Source organism: Cajanus cajan, chromosome 3 (genome assembly GCF_000230855.2).
Source record: "Cajanus cajan strain Asha chromosome 3, NIPB_CcT2T_4, whole genome shotgun sequence".
NCBI lineage: Eukaryota > Viridiplantae > Streptophyta > Magnoliopsida > Fabales > Fabaceae > Cajanus > Cajanus cajan.
Genome location: NC_138519.1, coordinates 70,597,814 through 70,616,846, shown reverse-complemented (window position 1 = coordinate 70,616,846; position 19,033 = coordinate 70,597,814). Strand labels below are relative to the sequence as shown.

The window sequence follows — 19,033 nt, the reverse complement described above, 5'->3', positions numbered from 1 at the left end:
TTTTCTCTGTTTATTAATGATTCAATGTAATGCATTTAAACAACAGTGGAAATGAAAATTTAAGAGGCTGCTTTCGCATAAAAATGGGCTAAATATGTGATTCATTAAGGTTTCTACTATTGCACCAATGACATCATAAAAAAAAAATATTGCTAAAACACATTCTTATAAAAGCACGTTGACCATACCTTTTGTCCTAACCAAGGGACGAAAGATAAGTGTCAAAACACCAATCATCAAAAACACATTAGAAGTTATAATTAATTAGGAGGTGTAAAGAACTCAGAAAACACTTAATTGACACGTGAGGGATATGAGTTTGGTTGATTCAAAAACTTGAAAGAGAAGCGAGAAGATATAAAAAGTTAGACGTGTCAACAATAGTAATGCATGGAGAGCAAAGTGAAAATTTTATTCACAATATTAAATTTAAAAGAGTGTTAATGTTTCTATCATTGCACCAATGAAATCATAAAAAGTAGGTTGGCCATACCTTTTTCTTCTAACTAGTTGACAAAAGAAAGTGTTCTTCCTCATCTTCTTTGCCTCCAAATTGGTCACAATTTCCTACCTTTCTGCAACACTTTATTTCCCACTTGAGTTCGAGTGCACTCGCTCAAATAAACAACTGATAAAAAAAAAATAGTTTTGTTTTTTAGAAAACAATAAAAATTCTAATAGGCCCAAACATTATATGAGGTCACCAGTTTGGATGAGAGACTGTATTTAGGCCCAGCATGCTTATTTTAGTTCAGTATGTTTATTTCATTTATTTTACACTTAATAATCTCAATCTTACATGTGTAAGGGGTTATTCCATTAAATATTTTCTGTGGAACTATAAATGTTTTGTTCTATTGAATGAAAAGGAGAAGAATATTTTCCTTAAATTAGCTTATCATTTTTAGGTAATACTTGTACCGGAGAGACCGTATCGGTCACGTGGGGCAACACGTGCCATTTCGTCAGACACCCATGCATAGCCACGTACAAGCATCACCATCGACGTCGGCTCGGCATGAGGCCGAGAACCGACATCAGTCCGGTTAATGCAAATATGGACCACCATCATTCATCGTGTCGGCTCGGTCAGGTACCGTTCCGACATAGAACATACCGGAAGTATACAGGCTGCCGTATACGGACTAGACGGTTCGGTCATTTGCCGTTCCGACTAGTATCGATTAGCCGGCTCGGCCTCTTGCCGAAGGGTTAAGCAAGTCATAACAGTAATCACAATCAAGAAAGGTAAGTACATGATTAAAGTCTAACGACCAATTAGTACCGTATTACCTAATTTGGTAAATATCTGAGAGGGCCCATCACGCTCAGGCCCATGTCAGATGCTATAAATAGGTCACACGTAACAAGGTATGTCACTGTTCATTTTTACCCTAGATATTCGTGCATATACTGACTTGAGCGTCGGAGTACCCTTTGTAGGTACCTCCCCCATCCCCTGGAGACATCGTCGGAGCTCTTATTCGGTCCCCTTTCACCCAGAAGAAAAGGAGTGTCCCCTTAGACAGGTACATTTTGGCGCCCACCGTGGGGCCGAACCGAGAGCTATTCCGAGATTATTATTGAAAGAATGGTGAAGACGAGAAAGAATAACGTTGAAGAACACCAGTCCGAGGACGAGCATCATTCAGGAGCCGAGACGACGGAAGAGACAAACTTGAACAGTATGATGCGACAGATGAAGGAGGAGATGGCCGCTATGAAGCAACAGCGGGAGAGAGATGCGGCCGAAATGGCTGCGCTGCGGGCGGAAAATGCCGCCCTCAAGAACCAATACCACGATCCTACATGGAAGCCCTCCGAGACAAACCACACTCAGGGGTCGTTCCATTCGCATGGCCAGCACACCTCGGTCCCTTATACTTCTGTTGCCCCTGCTGCCCACGCCTCGGCCAGCCGACCAATACAGCCCATGCCGGCAGGGTCACACCGACATCCCTTTACACCCAATATCATGCAGTCCGCCCTCCTTGACAATTGGAAGTCTTTGTCTCTCGACAAGTACGATGGAACCACTGATCCAGATGAACATGTTGACGTGTTCTTGACTCAGGTCACATTAAGCACCACCGATGACGCCGCCCTGTGCCGAATTTTCCCGACGTCGCTAAAAGGACGAGCGTTGAGCTGGTTCACTCGGCTCCCGGCCAACTCGATCGACTCATTCGGCACCTTAGCTTCTCAGTTTACCATCCAGTTCGCTACAAGCCGACCACACCAGTTGACTTCTCTATCACTAGTTAGCATCCGCCAGGAGAAAAAGGAGTCTCTCCGGGCGTTCATGAGCCGATTCAACAAAGCGGCATTAGAGATCAGGGACCTCAACCCAGCCGTCGCCTTACACCATCTAACCACCGCGTTGAAGCCAGGTCCCTTCGCCAACAGTATTTGTAAAAAGCCACCGGCAAACATGGATGACCTTCGGCGCAGGGCCGACAAGTATATGCAGATGGAAGAACTAGCCGAGTTTCGCAACCAGGCCAGAGTAGAAGTGGTGAGCAAGACAGAAAAGCCAATAGAAAACAATTTTCGCGGACGTCCAAAAGAACTCGTACCCCGCGAGCGGCCACCCCGTGGTCCGAAGTATACACAGTACACACCGTTGAACACCAGCCGGTCAGCAGTACTGGAACAAGCATTGGCTTCAGAAGTGCTGACTATCCCGAAGAGAGCATCGACCCCTCCCCGGGCCGACACAACCAAATCCTGCAGATTTCACCGCAATCGTGGGCATTCAACTGACGAATGTTCAGCCTTGAAAGACAAAATTGAAGATTTGATCAAGCAAGGACAGTTACAAGGATTTGTGAACCGTCCCGACCGGCCCCGACATGGCGAACAATCACAGAGACGTGACCATTCCGAACACCGCAGAGCAGAAACGCGCTCGTACAGAGAGCGCAGTCGGTCACGGGATAGGCATGAAGAACAACAAGCAACACAGCCACGACGAGTTATTAACACCATTGCTGGCGGATTTGCTGGCGGGGGCTCATCTTCGTCGGCACAACGAAGACACCTGCGAGCTGTCCGACACGTCCACGCCGTGGAAACAAACCGTTGCCGTTTGCCAACCATTACCTTCACAGAGGCCGACTTCAAGGGAATCGACCCAGATCAGGACGATCCGATGGTGATCAGCGTTGAAATTCACAATTGCATCGTCCGTAAGACATTGGTTGATCAAGGAAGTTCAGCGGACATACTATATTGGAATACGTTCAAGCAGTTGGGAATTCCAGAGTCCGAACTGGTCCCTTACGATGAACCTTTGGTGGGATTCTCTGGTGAACGAGTCAAAACAAAAGGATATATCAAGTTATCAACACGATTTGGGTTCGAAGGGGCGGAATACCGAGACATCTCGGTTAAATACGTGGTCGTTCATGCGAGCACCTCCTATAACATTCTGCTCGGTCGGCCATCCTTGAATCGGCTCGGAGCAATCGTGTCTACTCCTCATTTAGCTATGAAGTTTCCGGCACAGTCAGGACGGGTTATCACGGTGCACGCCGACCAAAAAACTGCACGCGAATGCTACTTTGCCAGCTTGCGGCTACCGAAAGTGCAAGACGAAACGATCAAAGAGCCACAGAAAGTCCACTCGGTAACCCAACAGTCCTCCATAGACCTCGACCCCCGAATCGGGCATGACGAAAGGGTCGAGCCTATTGAAGAAAGGCAACCACTCCAAGTTGGAACCCTTGATACCCAACTGACTTATTTGGGAACTGTTCTGACGGAACAAGAGAAAGCAGCCATCGGACAGATAATACTTGATAACCGAGATCTATTTGCATGGCACCCCTCCGATATGCCGGGTATCGATCCAGAGTTTTTGTGCCATAAGCTCTCAATTAGTAGGGAGGCAAGGCCGATCGCCCAGCGGCGTCGGAAGACCGGAGAAGAGAAGAAGGCGGCAATCGATGCTGAGGTAGCCAAGTTATTAGAAGCACAGTTTATACGGGAGATCCACTACACGACGTGGCTAGCTAATGTGGTCATGGTCCGAAAGCCGAACGGGAAATGGCGTATGTGTACCGATTACACGAACTTGAATAAAGCTTGCCCGAAAGACGCCTACCCGTTGCCCAATATTGATCGTCTCGTAGATGGGGCGTCTGGCCACCGGTTCCTATCTTTCTTAGACGCGTATTCGAGGTATAACCAAATTCGCATGCACCCTCACGACGAAGACAAAACAGCATTCATCACCGAGACAGCCAACTTTTGCTACCGTGTAATGCCGTTCGGTCTGAAGAACGCCGGTGCCACATACCAGCGCCTGATGAATAAAATTTTCCATAGTCAGATTGGTCAGTGCCTCGAAGTTTATGTTGATGACATGGTCGTCAAATCTGATGAAGTTTCTGCCCATGTACGCCACCTGGCCGAGGTATTCCAAGCACTCAGACAACACCAAATGAGGCTGAACCCCGAAAAATGTGTGTTCGGCGTATCGGGTGGAAAATTTTTGGGATTCATGTTGTCCAGCCGGGGCATCGAGGCAAACCCAGACAAGTGCCAAGCCATACTGGAGATGAAGAGTCCCACCACTCTCAAAGATGTACAAAAGTTGGCAGGGCGGCTGACTTCGCTTTCACGGTTTCTTCCCCGGCTTGCCGAGATATCTCAACCTATCCTCGCCCTGCTGAAGAAAGCAAAGCAGTTTACATGGACTCATGAATGTGAAGAAGCGTTCCAACAGTTTAAGCATCGTCTTAGTTCACCTCCCATACTGTCCAAACCTACTGCCGGCTCCGACATGGTCATTTACCTTGCCGTGTCAGGGCATTCGGTCAGCGCTGTCTTAATACAGGAACAGAGGGATCAAAGGCCGATATACTTCACCAGTCGAACACTGCAAGAAGCCGAGAAGCGTTACCAGTTAATCGAAAAGGTAGCTCTAGCGCTCGTCTACACGGCTCGCAGGCTCAGGCAATACTCCAGAGTCATAGGGTGGTTGTCCGAACCGACTGTCCGATTGCGAAAGTTCTTCGTAAACCGGAAGTCGCTGGCAGGATGATGGCCTGGTCGGTCGAACTATCAGAGTTTGACATATCGTTCGAGCCGAGAGGACCCATCAAATCACAGCATTTGGCCGATTTCGTCAATGAGCTTACTCCAGCAGGTAGTTTTCACGACGAGCCGTGAACAATGCATGTCGACGGCTCATCCTGTGCACAGGGAAGCGGGGCGGGAATAATTCTAGCCAGCCCATCGGGCATCACGATCGAACAGTCACTCCGGTTCGGTTTTCGGGCATCTAATAACCAAGCCGAGTACGAAGCACTGCTGGCCGGTATGAGACTAGCAGCTGAGATGGGTGTGACAAAGGTCATATGCTGTACCGATTCAAAGATCGTGGCCGAACAAGTCAACGACAATTTTCAAATTAAGGATGCTAATTTGTTGCAGTACTACCACCTCTTCCAGAAGCTCAAAGAGGATTTCACTGACGTACAAATCCGACACGTTCCCAGGAGCACCAACGAACGAGCCGATCAGTTGGCTCGGCTTGCTAGTAGTCGAAAACCAGGACAACTGAGAACAACCATTCACCTGGAAGTCCCTGCCCCAAGTGTGGCGATTGAATGCATGGCGGCCGATACTGACACACCGAACTGGATGACTCCTATTCGGAACTACATCCTTCGACAAGAGTTGCCCACCGATCCGAAGGAGGCAAAAAAGCTTCGCACTCAGGCCGCTCGGTACTCCATAGTGGCTAACGACCTCTACAGGCGAGGATTCTCCACTCCGTTGCTTAAATGCATTGATAACTCGCAGGCAGATTATGTGATGCGGGAAGTTCATGAAGGTATATGTGGGTCCCATTCCGGAGGCCGTACCCTAGCTGCAAAAGTATCACGAGCCGGTTATTATTGGCCAACTCTGAAGGGGGATTGCGCTGAGTTCGTCAAACGTTGCATACAATGTCAGCGACATGGAAACCTTATCCATGCCTCCGCCGCCGAGCTGCACAGCATCAGCTCTCCATGGCCGTTTGCTTTATGGGGCATTGACGTACTTGGCCCGTTCCCCGTGGCAAAGGGACAGGTCAAGTTCCTCCTCGTGGCAGTAGATTACTTCACAAAGTGGATTGAGGCCGAGCCGCTCGCCTGCATCTCTGCGGCTAACGTCCAAAAGTTTGTATGGAAGAACATCATCACCCGTTTTGGCATCCCATATGCCATCATCTCGGATAACGGCTTACAATTTACAGACAAAAAGTTCAACTCATTCCTCGAAAACCTTGGCATTCGGCATAGATTCACATCTGTGGAGCACCCTCAGTCAAACGGCCAAGCCGAAGCAGCCAACAAGGTTATCCTGACCGAATTAAAAAGAAGACTCGGCTCGGCAAAAGGAGTGTGGGCCGATGAATTGCCAGAGGTTCTCTGGGCGTACCGGTGTACACCACAATCCACTAATAGAGAAACACCCTTCCGCCTCACATACGGCACTGATGCGATGATCCCGGTTGAGGTTGGAGAACCATCTTTCCGGCGACAAAGCTTTCAGGAGGAATCTAACGACGACGCACTCCGAGCCGAACTCGATGTCCTCGAGGAAGTGCGGGACAAGGCACAGGTGGTGGCCGAGGCATGCAAACAGCGAATGACTCGGCGCTTTAATTCCAATCTAAAGCCGAGAACTTTTCACGAGGGCGACCTTGTGTGGCGAGCAACGGGGGTAGCCAGGCGTAACTCTTCTGAAGGAAAGCTCTATGCCAATTGGGATGGACCATTCCGGATACGACATGCACTCCACAATGGGGCGTACAAGCTAGAAGAGCTGTCCGGCAAGGTTATTCCAAGAACCTGGAATTCTACCCACCTAAAGACATACTACAGTTAAATTCGAATTTGTAATACTCGAACTGTAATTGTATCGCGGTGCACTCTTTTCCTTGACCGGTCTTTTTCCCTCTTAAAAAATAGTGAAAAGAGGTTTTGGCCGGCAAGGTTTTTAACGAGGCATCCATTTATCAATAACAACACGATTCAATCATTCATGCTTCAATTAAATTATTCAAGTCTTCCCTCCCGAGATGTCTCTCGGCCAAGGATGTGGCTTTAATTAAATTATTCAAGTCTTCCCTCCCGAGATGTCTCTCGGCCAAGGATGTGGCTTTAATTAAATTATTCAAGTCTTCCCTCCCGAGATGTCTCTCGGCCAAGGATGTGGCTTTAATTAAATTATTCAAGTCTTCCCTCCTGAGATGTCTCTCGGCCAAGGATGTGGCTTTAATTAAATTATTCAAGTCTTCCCTCCCGAGATGTCTCTCGGCCAAGGATGTGGCTTTAATTAAATTATTCAAGTCTTCCCTCCCGAGATGTCTCTCGGCCAAGGATGTGACTTTAATTAAATTATTCAAGTCTTCCCTCCCGAGATGTCTCTCGGCCAAGGATGTGGCTTTAATTAAATTATTCAAGTCTTCCCTCCCGAGATGTCTCTCGGCCAAGGATGTGGCTTTAATTAAATTATTCAAGTCTTCCCTCCCGAGATGTCTCTCGGCCAAGGATGTGGCTTTAATTAAATTATTCAAGTTTTCCCTCCCGAGATGTCTCTCGGCCAAGGAGACGGCTCACGCAAGTTAAGTTGTTAATCACCACAAAAGATCACGTCAATTATAACATAAAGAACAGAGAAATTTCATTAAAATCGAAGGGTACATTATCAATGGGCGCTATCGGCCCCAGGATACAAAAAAAAAAAAAAAACACATTTAAGACACTACTTCTGCCTCCCCCTGAACTGGACCATCCTCAGGCGCAGCCTCCTCGTTCAGAGTCTCCTCCTCGTTCGGCCCAGCTGGCCGAGCCGGAGCCTCCTCGTCGGCTTCCTGGTCAAGTGGAATGGAGGTCATATCCACTAACTTCCCTTGGAAAAAATCTTTTGTCATGTCCAGGTGGAAGTCAGGAGGAAAGTCGCCGAAGTAGCAAGCCTGCCGAGCAGCTTGAGCGAAACCGGCCTGATGCTGACTGAGAACCTTGGCGCGCGCCTTTTCCTGATAGGCACCAAAGGCAGCCTTTTCAGCATCCAGCTCCTTGCTCAGAGCTGTCACCTTGTCAGTCTCGCCCTTCAGAGCAAGTTCGAGACGCTGTACCTTTAGGGCCAAGTCATCAGCGGTTCTTCCTCGGCGATCCACCTCGGCCTGGTATTTGCTACTAACCGTCTGGGCGTCGGTCAAAGCAGCCAGTGTCTCTTGAAGAGACTTCTCCTGCTCAGCTAACTGTTTGCGCAACTCGTCAGCCTCACCGTTCGGCTGCATGACAATACTCTGTGCCATGGCCACAGCGCGCACTTGGAACTCACAGAAGTAGCTCCATTTCTGCGTCGAACTCATTCGGCTCAGCAGCCCCTGGCCTACCTTGGAGGTCAGGTCTTGACTCAGAAAATCCTGAGCGTTAACATTGCCAGCCAAGAAACTTGGTGCCGACAAGCTTTCGGGAACAGGGGGGCTTGCCACTCGGCGCTGTTTTGCCCGGCGACTCTCCTCTTCGGCCCTAGAGTCGGGCCTTCTTTTTTCAGGTTGGGGCCGGGTGGTCTTCTTCGGCCGAGACGTGGGTCCGACCCCGCTACCTTGACCAGCTGGTTGATTCACGCGCGCGGCGGGTGCAGGCCTATTCGCGGTATTCGTTGCAAGTTGGTTCCGAAGCAAGTTGCGGATATCCAAATCATCATGAGCCGCCATTATACCTGCACATCATTAGTCAAAATCAATGATAACACTTGAATTCAAACGAGTAGGAAAAATACCATACCAATTAATTCTTCGACCACATCGGCCGAATCAAACAATCGGACAAGCGGACGACATGGTAAGGGCTGAGGCAACTTGTTTAAAAAATCAAGACTTCCTCTCTCCTCTGGGGACATGCGTGACTTGGAAACCGTGTCATACTTGCGCGGCTTCCGGGTCCAGTAGAAAGGAAATAGCGGATTTCCCTCAGCGTCAAAGAAATACTTGTTCCCTGGTTCCGGCCGAATCATCACCTTCATAAATCCCACTTTAAATTTTTTGTAGGAGGTGGTGAAAGGTTGTAGTAGACAATCACTGTGGCGAATCAAAGACAGCCACTTGGCCTTCCTCGTCGGCCGAGACGTATAGAAATGCAAAAATAGATGTGGAGTAGGAGAAAGACCGAGACCCAGACACAAATGCCTGAACCCTTGCATAGCGGCCCAGGTGTTCGGGTGAAGTTGACTCGGCGCCACATTCAACAGCCGAAGTATACCCATGAATTAGTTGTCAAAGGGGAGAGATATCTTCAAATCCCGGAACATATAGTCATACACATAGAAAAAGGGGTATTTAGAGGTCCCCTGACTCAAATAAACAAAATCCGGATTTGACACCCCGTCGCCTCGGCATGGTTGAAAGAAGATGGCAGAAGGCTCCTCATCTTCAGGAAAGTCCAAAAACTTCACGGCCGATACAAAATCCACCAAAGATTTTTTACTTGTATACCGAGAGTATACACTACCAACCTCACCATGCACCCATGAATATCCTGGAGTTGATATCGGAGGGAACACTCTTGATGATTCTCCACCCCGACTAGGTTGCTCATCGGAACCTACAGCTGATGCCGAATCACTCCCACTTTGAGAACGACCGGACCCAGAAGCCGACTCCACGGCATTGTCCCCATTAGATGCTGAAGCCGATGGCGCATCCCGGTTCGGCGTCGCCCTTAACCTAGATTCCCCTTCGTCCCCAGAAGAGTCAATGTTAACAACACCCAAATTAGCCATTACGTACCTGATGGTTGAGCTTGACCTATCGTTGATAATACTCAAAACGCTTCCAAACAACTTCGGCTCGGAGCAGCTAATGAATTCGCACGAAAGAACCCTCACCTCCCCACCCTTATTTATAGGCGTCTCTAATGAGCACCTGAAACGACACCCCCTCGTGCATACCGTTGGATCATCTAGATCCAACGGTTCAGGATACGCGACTCTTCGCATGCGTCATTAATACCCAACGGTTACAACCCTTCATACCCAACGGTTACAACCCTTCATACCCAACGGTTACAATCCTCTTTTTATTTCATTAACCTTTCGCGTCGCTTCGCTCCTCAAAGGCTGGGGGGCTTGTGTACCGGAGAGACCGTATCGGTCACGTGGGCCAACACGTGCCATTTCGTCAGACACCCATGCATAGCCACGTACAAGCATCACCATCGACGTCGGCTCGGCATGAGGCCGAGAACCGACATCAGTCCGGTTAATGCAAATATGGACCACCATCATTCATCGTGTCGGCTCGGTCAGGTACCGTTCCGACATAGAACATACCGGAAGTATACAGGTTGCCGTATACGGACTAGACGGTTCGGTCATTTGCCGTTCCGACTAGTATCGATTAGCCGGCTCGGCCTCTTGCCGAAGGGTTAAGCAAGTCATAACAGTAATCACAATCAAGAAAGGTAAGTACATGATTAAAGTCTAACGACCAATTAGTACCGTATTACCTAATTTGGTAAATATCTGAGAGGGCCCATCACGCTCAGGCCCATGTCAGATGCTATAAATAGGTCACACGTAACAAGGTATGTCACTGTTCATTTTTACCCTAGATATTCGTGCATATACTGACTTGAGCGTCGGAGTACCCTTTGCAGGTACCTCCCCCATCCCCTGGAGACATCGTCGGAGCTCTTATTCGGTCCCCTTTCACCCAGAAGAAAAGGAGTGTGCCCTTAGACAGGTACAATACTAATGTAGTCCTAGTTTTTGGTAATTCGAATCTATCATTTAGTGCTTTCATTATCTCAATCATGCCTCCCCAGAAAGAAACCAAATCGAAGCTTGCAGATGAGGCCATTTTTTGTGACTTATATTTCCATATGCATAGGAAAGTTTATACAATATAATTTGCACATGCAATTATTTTTCTTGTATATTTTTTTGTGGGTTTTTCATGTAAATTAATTTCTTTTTCAATTAAATGTGCTGTGTTTTTCTTTTTCTCGCAAAAATATGATATTTTCTTAAATATTTTTGGAAAAACATTGATTTTTTAATATTTTCTATGGTTTTTCTTATTTTTTTTTTAAAAACTAAATGTGTCTTTTAAATTCTTTACAAAAATAATTTAAAAATTAAATTCTCTAATGAAGATCATGTTTAAGTATTCATGGGCTGTTGTAAGCCAAATTAAATATAAATTCGTGCTTCTACTTCCTAGACTGTTCAGTCACATCTTTATATTCCTTTTTCAAGCTTCATTCAAACTATCTATCTGCTTATAATTGTAGGGGTGTAATAATGTGGTTTTGCATGTCCTTGATCTTTTAGTCTGTTCATAATTCCATATTTGTCTCACTTTGATTTTGATGGAGCTTCAATGATAATCGATAATTGAGGCAAGTAGAATTTGTTGGTATATTGCTTACAGATTATAAGGGTGTATAATCCATAATTTGATATAAATCCATTCAATGATAGGTTCCAGATTTAGAGGCAGATGATATGATCCGAACATTATTATGAAAAAAAATAATTATGTTAGATAGAAATTTGTATTTAATATATAAAAATTAATAAATAATTATAAAAAATAAAAATTAAATTAAATAAAAAGTTAAAATAATTTTTTTACAAATTAAATAGTTATTTATAAGAAGTTAAATAGTTATTTATGAATTCTTTTAACTTATCAATAATTTTTGTTTATTATCTAAATTATCAATAATTCAAAATAATTGAAATATTGATAGTCTACATATAGTCAAATAGGTGATGGTCTATACATAGTCAAATATTCATTAGGTCTTTTATTTATTATTCAATTGTATTCTAATTTTTAATATTTAAGTTTCTATATAGAATACATTTTGTAATTAAGCGTCTCTCAAAAGAATGGTAAAGAAAAAGAAAGGTAATCGGTCAACAAATAAATCATACAAGATACAATCACTTGTTTGGAGGGAGGTGAAGAAAACAACAAAATGCTTTCAAGAAATTGTTTATATTTCTTCCAAATTCCCTTTGAAACTCATTAATTAATTTTATTATTTTATTTAATTTTTAATTAAATTTTGTGAAATAATATTGTTTTTTTATTATAATTATAATATAAGTGTTCATGAAATATTTCAGCGGAAAAATAGAAGAAAAAAAAAACTATATTGTCTCAAATGCTTCATTTTCAATTATAAAAGTTGTTGAAAGTAGGAATATATAACAAGAATATGAAAGAAGTCACTAGAGACATTATAGTCTTTTGGTTGAGATATTTTATGAACACTTCCACTGTAATTATAAAAAAATTAAAAGAAAAACTAAACTATTTTCACAAAATTTAACAAAAAATCATATAAAATAATATAATTAAATAATAGGTTTCAAAGGAAAGAACATGAAGAAATATAAACAATTTTTTGAAAATGTTTTTTTATTTTCTGCATCACCCCCGAACAAGTGATTGTATCATCCTTGATTTTTTTGTTGATTGATTTTTCTTTGTTTCGTCTCACCATTCTTTTGAGAGACGCTTGATTATAAAATGTGTTCTATATAAAAACTTAAGATAATAGTAAAAGTCAGAGCATAATTGAATAATGAATAAAAATCTAATGAATATTTGAATGTATATAGGCCATCAGTTTTGCAATTATTTTGAATTATTAATAATTTAGATAATAAATAAAAATTAAATATGATAAAAAAAGTTAAAAGAATTCCTGAAATCTTTCTGATCAAATTTCTTTTAAAAATAATAAATTTTAGTTTAAAGATAAATTTTAATAAATAAAAATTGAATTTAATATATATATATATATATATATATATATATATGAAATAAGCTAGTAAATTTATAATATTTTGGATTTCATTATTTTATGCTATGTGTAAAAACTTGGGTTAATTAAGTGTATTTTTTTAGAAATATTTTTTTTTAATTTTTAAACCTTTTTTTTAATGTAATGAATTATCTATAAATTTTAAACAATTCAGTTACAAAAAAATTACCAAAATAATTATGATATTTTTAATTAATTTTTTATATGTTAGTAAAAATACAAAATCCCTAGATTAATAACAAATTTTAAATTTTTCACCAAAAAATAATTGTAATATAAAAAAAATCAATAAACCCTAGAACTTAAAACTCTAAACTATAATTTTAAAATGATTTTTTGAATTTATCAAATTATATGAAAATTTTAGGTTTTAAATAATTTAGTTACAAAAAAGATCACCATAATAATTATCATATTTATAAAACATTTTTAATTTATCAAATTATTTACAATTTTAAAATTAAATATTTTACATTTGTTTGTTAAAAAAAATCACTAGAAATATGACAAAATTAATAAATCCTTTTTAGTAGAAAATAATCCTAATATAAAATAAACCTACTACATGTTAAAACTCTAAATTAAAATGTAACATCCCACTTTTTCAAAATTTATTAATAAAATATTTTATAATTAATTATTTGGGAGATAAGGGATAAGATAAGGTAATAGTTGTTATTTATCTTGGTTAAATTAATTTGGCCTTTTACTAATAGGCTACTTGTTTTGTTTAAATATGTTAGTAGTACTAGATCTGCCACACTTTTAATCTAGTTGCGCAAATTGTAATATGAAGAGGGAGACGAACCTAAGGCAGTGGAGAGGAGCTCGGAGATTAAAACCCTAATTTTAGAGTCCATTAAGGTAGCGGGGGAGTGAAAACATCTTTATGGGATGTGGGTTAATTATTGGGTTGTAGGATTGACTCCCAATCCCTATGATGTATAGGTGAGGGATTAAATCTAATCCTTATATGAAATTTCCATGTGTGAATATTGTGATTTGAATAATATGTGTATGTGATAAGTTTCTAATCTTAGATATTGATTTGAGTATGAATCCATGAGTACTTGTGAGTTCTCTGAAAATCTTTAGGATGTATCCAAACCCTTAATCGAAGAAATAATTGAATAATGATAATTACATGTTTGAGTAAGAAATTAAATAGACATAAGGCACCCCTTACTTGATTAAATTTGTAATAGTTGTAGAATCAATATGTGTAAAGATCATGATTTATGTAGAACTTGTTTTATTAATTCACGTTGAACGACAACTTTGGTTTTCCAAGTGCGATAGGCAAAGTTTACTCCCTGGTGTAACACCTTGCATTTTCGTAATTAAATTAATTATATATGTTTCATTATAAAATTAAAATTAGCATTATTGAGCATTTTACATTAAATTTAAATGTTTTGATATTTATTTAATTAATTATATGAGGATCAAAATATAATATAATTTTTATTTTTATTTTATTTTTATTATTATGAGTATTTTGAGTGAAGGAAGATGCAACTTGAGTTAGTGTAAGTAACTGTTGATTGGTTTATAAAGAGGTTTAGTTAGTTTTAAAATTAAAGAGAATATGTTAATTTTTTTTCTTATGCTCTCATTTCACGTTTTTACGCTCGAAAGAACTAAGAGGAGAAGAGGCTAATGGAGGTCATTTTGAAGACTTCCATTCTTCACTTAACGCTTAACAAGATAATGGGGAGTGAAAATTCTCGCTCTAGGATATATACATAATAATAATGGTTTAGTTTAGTCATTTCTAATAATAATAGTTAACAAAGTCAACAAATTAGTTTTCTTAGCTCTAAGACTTGCATTTTTTACTCCACACTTAACAAGATAAAAGGGAAGTGAAAATTCTCGTTCTAGGATAAATAATAATAATAATAATAATAATAATAATAATAATAATAATAATAATAATAATAATAATAATAATAATAATAATGGTTAAGTTTAGTCATTTCTAATAATAATAATTAACAAAGTCAACAAATTATTTTTCTTAACTCTCATATCCTTAGCTTATATATTTCAGGACATAAATTAAAGGTGTGAAATTTTATATAGGTATCCTTGTTTATCACTCAAACAAGAAAAAATTTAGATGTAATTTTACAAGTGTTTTTAGTATTATTCTTCAATTAAAATTGGAGTTTCACAATAATAGCATATGCTAACCTTTAATATAATTCTTTATAACACAAGATTAAGACTTGGTTAAAAACAATTAAAAGTACTTATGAAAATGCATCTGAGTTAGATGGCAGATACCTGTAAAGGAGATATATGAGAATTGATGAAGTAATCGGCAAAGATGGAATCATGGGTGAGCTTAATGCACACAATCGAATTAGCCAAACAAATTCTTATCTTGAACCAATTCCCATTCTGGAGAAGGTCTCCTAATAATCTCCTTCCTTACAAACTCTCATCTTAGCTAAATCAAGAGTGCAATAGATTGCCCGTTATCCGCCATAAGCACAACAACCTATATCATTATGGTTAGTAGTCTAAAAAATTGTGTGTATTGGCACACACCATAGTTTTTTGACTACACCTTTGCTTCTCCTAAAGCTTATACTCTCAAATCTTTCCCTCCATCCCCAAGCAAAAGCCAGTGTTTTACATTATATTTGACGCATAATTAAAAGATGACAATAGTATGCTAAGGAGAGTGATGTTATGTCTTCTTACAAATGTTCCCAACACTTTATAAATAAAATATTAATGTAAAAATAAATATGTCTTGGAAACTTATAAAACATTATTCAATACTTTCTTTAAAGCTATTAGGAGAAACATTTTGTAGGAGGTATTAGAATTCTTCTGAGGAAATTATGAAAAAATTCAGCCTAAGAGTTCATATGAAATATATATTGGTAGCGTAGCGTGTCATTCATAAATAATGCACCTAAGATTCTAAAATCTAACAGATTAATTAAATAGTCCAGGATACAGAGCTTAGCTCTCAATATCAACATTTCTAAAAGAAAAATATGATTAATTAGTGTAGTCTCTAACAGATAAAGACAGTCGATTAGTGTGATTTCTTCCCCTACAACATGTAAATCATTGAGTCCATATTTTTCTTCTACTCAATAGAAATTCATGAATCCACCTAAATCATTTAACTAATCTTAGGATTTTTATTATAATTCTCTCACTACCAACTGAGTTAAAACTGAGCAATGTAAATAATTTTGGAACGAACTAAACATCTTCTCTTCTTAAATCGTGAGGAGAGAGGTAAAATGAGAGATTATCAAATTATGAAATAGACATTATAGATGGAAACGACGGATGTAGGAGATAGGCATTGACGATTTCAATAAAAGGTGCATGGCTACCAAAATCTTAATAATATGATACAAATCAAGATTAGTAATATGACATAACTGTACCAAAATCTTTCAAACAGTGATGGGGGTACGGTAAAAATTCTTTAAAAAAAATGTGAACGAGGTTTGGTAGATGTTGAAAGTGTATGGGTTGTTCGAATCCTATTTGAGTTATTGTTTTTGTTTTCCACAATATAATAGCTGATACGTGCAGGGGTATGAAAAATTTAAGAATTAAAAAAAAAACTAAAAAATTACATCATGAAAAGGTGAAAAGATTTAAAAATGAAAAATAATAGAATATTTGAAAAGATATTCCGAAAAACATTTCGAATAATTTAAATTATAAAATATTAGATTAAATAATTATTTTATAATAATTTTATTTAAAATATTAATATTTTAATATTTGAGGGATGATTCGAAATACATAATCGTTCTTTAAAAATTTATGATAATTTTTAAAAGATAAAAAAGTAGAAAAAGTACATTATGCAGATGAAATGTGAGCATGGATGCGCTGGAGCTGGAGTGGAGACCACAGTGCGCAATGTCAGTTGAGTTCAGAATGCAGACAGATGAAAAGTCAACACGTATATACATAATATATTTTATTGATTTATAAATTTAAATTATGATAGACTAATTTTATATTTCTTATTTATTATTAAATTTTTATGAGAATAATAGATATTATCGTATCCAAGTTTATTTATAATATCAACAAAAATAACAATGTTAATTGAAGAGAGTTTAAGAAGTAATGTTAAAAATACACATTTTCATAATCTTTTAAATAAGGGAGAAAAAAATAAAATTATTATTTTTATCACTAAACTAATTATAACAAGAAAAAGGTTAAAATATTCTTTTAATTTTTAAAGTTTTATTTATTATATCTTTTAGTTTTTATAGTTTAAAATTGACATTTTTATTTTTTATATTCATCTTTTTCAATTTTTTTTAGTTTCTATAATTTAAAAAATATTTTTTTTTGTCTTTATACTTATAGTTTTGTAATTTTTTAGTCTTTGTCATTATTTTTTTGTTCTCTCTTTTGCATTAATATGATGAAAATCTCTAATTTTGTGAAGGTAAAAATTTTTATCATGTCAATAAAAAAAGACAATATTATAAAAAAAATTAATGATAAAAACTTAAAAAATTATAAAACTACAATTATAAGAATTAAAAAGACTTATTTTAAATTATAGAACTAAAAGTAGTTAACAAAGATAAGTATAAAAACTCAAAAAAAATATTTTAAACTATAAAAACTAAAAAAATAAAGTAAATGAAACTAATAAAAAAAAAATAATCATCATAAAGAGATAAATGAGAGAAACAGGAAATCAATGCACATATAATATGGGTGTGCATTATAAGGGTATACTATATCTAGTCTTGGATATATATATATATATATATATATATATATATAAATAAGTAATCCTACACATACATTTAAATCAAATTATGATTTCAGTTGACCTATTTCCCCGCACGGCACATGTAATTTATGATATATAAAAAGATGCACATGGAACACTCATGCATTTAATTAATTTATTTCCAATAAATTATGATTTGATTTGAGCAACCAAGTCTCACATCTATAAGAAAAGGATTAGCATTAGCTCAAACTGGTTACAAGGTGTAGACATAGTTAATGTTGAGCAGAATAAGAGTGTGTGGTTTCCCAAGGGTTGCATGGAGAATGATTGGTTTGGTATCAAGTTTAGTTGGATTCACCAGCTATGCCATGATCCCTCCTTTCAACAAACTCTTCAACTACGGTGAGTTAGGGTTGTTGGTGGTCATCATATACTGTGCCCTAGCTTCCCTTCTATGCTGCTTCATGCTTTGTTGTTCGACAACATGGAGTTTACCAAACAAGAGGAGGAGTGTGTTGACAGCACATGTAGTTTTCTTTGTTTTCATGGCAACATGTGTCTACTCCTTTTACGTTGACAAAACCCAACGAAATACAAAGGGTGACAAAACGTTGAACTTGGTCTCTTGTGGATCATTTTCTCTCGTGTCCTTGAGTGTGTCGAGATTAAGTGAGCTTGGATTCGAAACGGGTGTGTTCAATTTCTTCTTGGGTTCCCTCATGGTGGCTGTCATGAAATGGAATTTGGTTTTTGCCTTGGGAGCTGCAGCGTTTTGCTATATTCTTATAACCATTCGCACCTACTCAGATCCTCATTCCGAGATGGAAAATACACGCCAACAAGAAACACTTGAGATGGAAAACATGGATACAACACTTGTAGAGACGGAAATTGACATAGAAAAAGAAGAAGAAAACTTAGAAACACAACTTATAGAGATTAATCGCCTTCCATGTAATGATTTGTACTGCCCAAACTGTTCAAAATGTATTGAGAGAACTATTTTGCTAAAACCAAAAAGGAAGCTGTTCCGGCAGCAAGTATAGTTATACCAAAATGAATCACTATTTTTCTCTCTCTTTTTCCATCAACAAAATCTGTCTCTCCTCCTCCTCAATTCCTATTTTTAATCTAATTATCTAACAGGTTGTATTTGGTTGAAAATGTATTTTATTTTTATTATTTTTATATTTTAAAGAATATTTTAAAATTATCGTCATATTTATTTAGAAAAAGATGATTAGATAACATTTATAAATCAATATATACAATAATAAATTTATTATTTTTTTTACTCTATTATAACTAATGTATATGTTTATAATAATATTTTTGTCACTCTCTAAAATATCTCTCCTTTAATGTATGACTTTTTAATAATTCTACTTTTTTTAGCATTTATAACAAAAATAATTTAGAAAAAATATTATTAAATTAG

At 38.4% G+C, this 19,033-nt stretch overlaps 2 protein-coding genes across 2 annotated transcripts; both read left to right on the top strand.

The window, feature by feature from the left end:
- The first annotated feature begins 1,591 nt into the window (after window positions 1–1,591).
- On the top strand, window positions 1,592–5,047 carry LOC145956440 (uncharacterized). The gene has a single exon (XM_083072037.1). It carries the CDS (start codon window positions 1,592–1,594, stop codon window positions 5,045–5,047), a length of 3,456 nt encoding a protein of 1,151 aa, XP_082928163.1.
- A 12,871-nt stretch (window positions 5,048–17,918) lies between these two features.
- On the top strand, window positions 17,919–18,641 carry LOC109801168 (uncharacterized). Its single transcript, XM_020362177.1, has one exon. The coding sequence runs from the start codon at window positions 17,919–17,921 to the stop codon at window positions 18,639–18,641; it is 723 nt and encodes a 240-aa protein (XP_020217766.1).
- The last annotated feature ends 392 nt before the right edge of the window (window positions 18,642–19,033 follow it).

Bases quoted from the DNA above. Each gene is read 5' to 3' on its own strand.
- LOC145956440 (XM_083072037.1), top strand. From the start codon at position 1,592: ATGGTGAAGACGAGAAAGAATAACGTTGAAGAACACCAGTCCGAGGAC.
- LOC109801168 (XM_020362177.1), top strand. From the start codon at position 17,919: ATGATTGGTTTGGTATCAAGTTTAGTTGGATTCACCAGCTATGCCATG.